Source organism: Staurois parvus, unplaced genomic scaffold, assembly GCF_062004578.1.
Source record: "Staurois parvus isolate SC_StPar_1 unplaced genomic scaffold, SC_StPar_1.0 ptg000453l, whole genome shotgun sequence".
Classification (NCBI taxonomy): domain Eukaryota; kingdom Metazoa; phylum Chordata; class Amphibia; order Anura; family Ranidae; genus Staurois; species Staurois parvus.
The window spans coordinates 2,555,001-2,560,000 of record NW_028318249.1 but is presented as its reverse complement, the minus strand read 5'-3'; the positions used below and the strand labels follow the sequence as shown (position 1 = coordinate 2,560,000).

Genomic DNA, 5,000 nt, shown 5'->3' with positions numbered 1-5,000 from the left:
CACAAATGTAACGAAAATAGAGATGACTGAATGTTTTCTTTCTTTTTTTTCTTGTTTTTAATGGTTGAACTGGATGGACTTTTGTCTTTTTTTCAGCCAGACTTTTTGTCAGCCAGACTTAACTATGTAACTATATAATGTTAAAAATATATATACCGTTTGCATATAGAGATAGGTATGAGATATATATATATATATATATATATATATATATATATATATATATATATATATATATATATATATATATATATATACATATTTATATATTTAAGATAGATATTAGTGTCTGCCCCTGTATACGTGTATATACAGTATAATATATCGTGGAATGTTTGTATACAGAGATAGTATATGATACTCCTACATGTAAAATCGTATTAATTTATATATATATTTTTTATTTTTATTTTTTTGTAAAGTGCTGCGCAAACTGTTGGCGCTATATAAATCCTGTATAACAATTATAAGATAAGTATTTGGGTTCATACAGGGATACATAAACTATTCAAACATATCCTGAATAATAATAAAAATATTATTGTTAATAATATTAATTATAATATGATATATTGTCGGGTGTTTGTATACAGGGATGGTATATGATATATTTATATAGTATGAAAGATAAATATTTATGTGTATACAGAGATGCATAAATCATTCACATACTGTATATATGATAGATTGTGGGGTGTTTATATACAGAGCCTGTGTGTATATATATATATATATATATATATATATATATATATATATATATACATATATGAGTATGTATAATTTATAATATATGTTAGATATATATTTGTGTGAATACAGAGATACATAAACCACCCACACATATCCTGTCTAATAATAAGATTAATATTATTATAAGTATTCTTAGACATATGATAGATTGGTGTTTGCATAAAGAGATAGTATATGATATATTTTTATATAGAATATATGTAAGATAAATATTTGGCTGTTTTGTATACAGAGATACATAAATCATTCACATATGGTGTATATGTTAGATTGTCTGGTATTTGGATAAAAGAGATATGATATTCAGGGGCGGACTGACAACTCATGGGGCCCCCAGGCAATAGGGGATCATGGGGCCCCTGTGTCCTTGTCCAAACTCAAAAAAGCCTATGAAAAAGGTACCAGGGGCATCTCATGGGGCCCCCTACTGACCCCGGGCCCTCAGGCAGTGCCCGAGTTTCCAAATGGTTAGTCCACCCCTGTGATATATTTAATGTATGTAAGATAAATATTTGTGTGTTTGTATACAGAGATGCATAAACCACTCACATATATCCTGTATACTAATATTATTATTATTGTTATTATTATTATAAATAATAATAATATATGATAGATTGTCAGGTATTTGTATAAAGAGATAGTATGATATATTTATATACATAATATATGTAAGATAAATATTTGTGGGTTTGTATACAGAGATGCATAAACCACTCACATATATCCTGTATACTAATATTATTATTATTATTGTTATTATTTTTATTATTATTATTAATAATAATAATAATAATATATGATAGATTGTCAGGTATTTGTATAAAGAGATAGTATGATATATTTATATACATAATATATGTAAGATAAATATTTGTGTGTTTGCATACAGAGATGCATAAACCACTCACATACAGTACATTCTGTATAATAATAATAATCATAATAAAAAATTATCAATTGTCGGGTGCTTGTATAGATATATGTATATGTATATATATAATAGATTTTCGGATGTTTGTATACAGAGATAGTATATGATATGTTTATATATAAATATAATATATGAACGATAAATATTTGTGTGTTTGTATACAGAGATGGATAAAACATTCACATATATGATAGATTGTGGAGTGTCTGTATACATAAATAATGTATGATATATATTAATATATATATGTAAGATAAATATTTGTATGCTTGTGTATAGAAATAAAGATGAGATATATACTGTATATAAACATATGTGTGTGTTACTCAGATAAGAAAAAAAAGCTAAAAAAAAAAAAAAGTGGTAAAAAAATAATCCATTGACCACGTCATACCGTTACTCTTCTATGACATAGATATAAAATATCTATTACGCCCCTTGAGGGTTAGGGAAGGATGTGAATGTACAATATATATGTAAAGCGCTGTGTAAAGTTGAAATAAATAAGTAAATCAGGTATATATGGAGAGAGAGAGAGAGAGAGAGAGAGAGAGAGAGAGAGAGAGAGAGAGAGAGAGAGAGAGAGAGAGAGAGAGAGAGAGAGAGAGAGAGAGAGAGAGGGAGAGAGTGCTGGAATAAAGGTATACTTTATATCAATTGTAAGTGTATGTGTAACTATTTCTGTCTGTGTAAATTCTAACCTAAATCTAGATTACAGACGATTTATTGATTATTTCCTCTTTTTATTTACTACATAATAATTGCATACCCTTTATTTCTCAAACAGAAACAGAAAGCCATATTGGATGAACGTTCTCTGTGTATTTTATTATACAAAAAAAAAAGCATTCTGAATTAAATTAAATATTTAAGTAAACTCATATGTACATCAGTCAAAATACAAGTCAAAGTTTAAACTCTACTAAGCGTGTTTTCCGTGTCGATTTACTAAAATGCATTCCCCCATGGATCGCAGACCATCTCCACTACCCTCACCAAATGGCAGACGGCGACGACAGGGTTAATTAGGCTACATCATTCTGAAAGCAAATTCATTCTTTATTCAATGACAACAAAAAAAAAGTAACATACAAAAAAAAGAGTGCGGATACATTTTATATCACAATTTTAATCCTTGAACTGGAGAAAAAAATTTCTGTTCAATGAGACATAAAACAACATTCTAAAAGGACAATGAATGTCTCCTTTGCCTATATCCTTCCTGTACAGTATGGATAGACATTCTATCTAGGTGCCTACAAAAGCCTCCTCAGATACCATAGCTAGCCAGAGATGGAGGACTGTAATGCTCAGCACTAGATATTTTATGACTAATTATTTTTTTTTGTCCAGATATAAGCATACAATAATCTTTATGTACAGGATTTCCCTTCACATATAGGTTCCACCAAACCATAGGACCCCAGTGTGTCAGTAGTGAGGAGAGTCACTTAGCTGGATTGAGAAGGTCTGATCTTGATGTGAAGGTCTCATCTTGGTGTGACAACCCTGAGAGGTACAGTAAGTGTCATTAGCTTAGTCTACAGCCATTAATACTGTCCAGTCTATGCAAAGTCCTTCTCCTGGTCCTTCTAGGAGACGCTATAGCTGTTGTAGTAGGTGGCAGTGGCATCTGCCAGCACAGAAATAAGGCTGGTCTCTTGTGGTGGCTGGAGGTCTATAGACTGGGACACCTGGACATGGGCACTCACTGTCATTTCACTGGGCTCCACTATGGAGGTGTTTAGATACTGGTCAAACTCATTCCTGTCCATGTCCTCCAGGAGTTCAGCCTGACTGATGTGCTCAATGCTGTCATAGTGGGGGTGATCAGGTGGAGGAGACAGCTGGCCAAGGTGGCCATGAATCTGGTAGCTATGATGGTGCATAGAAGGATAGCTGGAGCTGAAGTAGCTTGGGGGGCAGTTGGGGGGGATCATTGGTGGTCCAGGCATTTGGCTCAGGTGACTGCACAGGATGGGGCTTCTGGAGTATTCAGGTGGATAGCTGGTGGCATTCAGGTGAGGGTGGTGGTCCTCAGGGCATGAAGAAGGGTAGAAGCTCTGCTCTTGGTCAATGACCTCCAAAGGGGACATCTCTGGTGGGGTCGGGAGGCCATAAGGATAGGTCTGTTCATGTTTGCTGACACTGTTCTGGGAATCCCTGTAACTTCTGATATCCTGCAGAGCTGGTCCAGAAGAGTAGACCCCACTGTCCTCTTTATCTCCAGTTGTCCTGCAGCTTCTGCTGTCTGGCACAGAGTTCTGGTCCCTGGAGAGGCTGCTGAGCAGAAAGCCAGTGTCCACCCTCTTACAGATCCTCTTGATCTGCTTCTTCCTTCTGGGTCTGTACTTGTAGTTGGGGTAGTCCTGCATGTGCTGGACTCTCAACCTCTCGGCCTCCTCCACATAGGGCTTCTTCTGGGATGCAGACAAGGCCTTCCAGGATTTTCCTGCACATCAAACAGGACACACAAAAAAAACAGTCATTAAAATTCAGGATGTAGTTTGGAGGATGTGCAGATCAACAACACAGGTGTTAGGTCATAGGAAACAGATATATTTTTAGCAAACGACCACAGAGATACAGAGCTTTCCTGAGACCCCAAATTACAAAATATTTTCAAGGGGGTTTTATTTATAAATAGATGTATTTGTAATAATCCCAATGGTACTGATGGTAATAATAATGATCGTTTGGTAGCTGATGGGTTGCAAGTGATATCTCCCATATTGTGATACTAAAGTATCCTGACAACATTTGTCCACATCTGTTACTGTTGCCATCCAGCAATCAACTAATATTTTTGCCTTCCTCTGGATCAACTGTGGGTGCAGGATTATAATTTAATGGTTGAACTGCATGGACTTTTGTCTTTTTTTCAGCCAGACTAACTATGTAACTATATATGGAGCTTTCTGCAGATCATACCACATGTTTTGTTATATATTGTTTACAAGAGGGGGATTTACTAAAACTGGAGCACACAGAATCTGGTGCAGCTGTGCATGGGAGCCAATCAGCTTCTAACTTCAGTTTGTTCAGTCAAACTTTGACAATAAAATTTGGAAGCTGATTGGTTTCTATGCCGAACTGCACCAGATAATGCACCATGCAGTTTTAGTAAAGAATCCTCATAATTTCAAGTTCTGCGGTTGTATATCATTTCTTTAATACTTCAATGTATCTTACAATGCAATAAAAGAATATTTTATTTAGGTGCAGTCCAAAGCTGATTTCCAATTGTCTTCCGTTTTTTTTATTCATATTCAACCAATCGACTTCAGTGGGGTTTTTAATCTTTATTTTAATT

The 5,000-nt window shown here is 34.4% G+C and overlaps 1 protein-coding gene across 1 annotated transcript in view; it reads right to left on the bottom strand.

The window, feature by feature from the left end:
- Positions 1-2,489: 2,489 nt before the first annotated feature.
- The window catches only part of SOX7 (SRY-box transcription factor 7), a 10,004-nt gene continuing 7,493 nt past the window's right edge, over positions 2,490-5,000 (bottom strand). Inside the window, exon 2 of the mRNA XM_089688755.1 lies at positions 2,490-4,139. Within this exon, the coding sequence (XP_089544881.1) occupies positions 3,280-4,139 (860 nt within the window). The 3' untranslated portion in view covers positions 2,490-3,279. The remainder of the gene's footprint in view (positions 4,140-5,000) is intronic.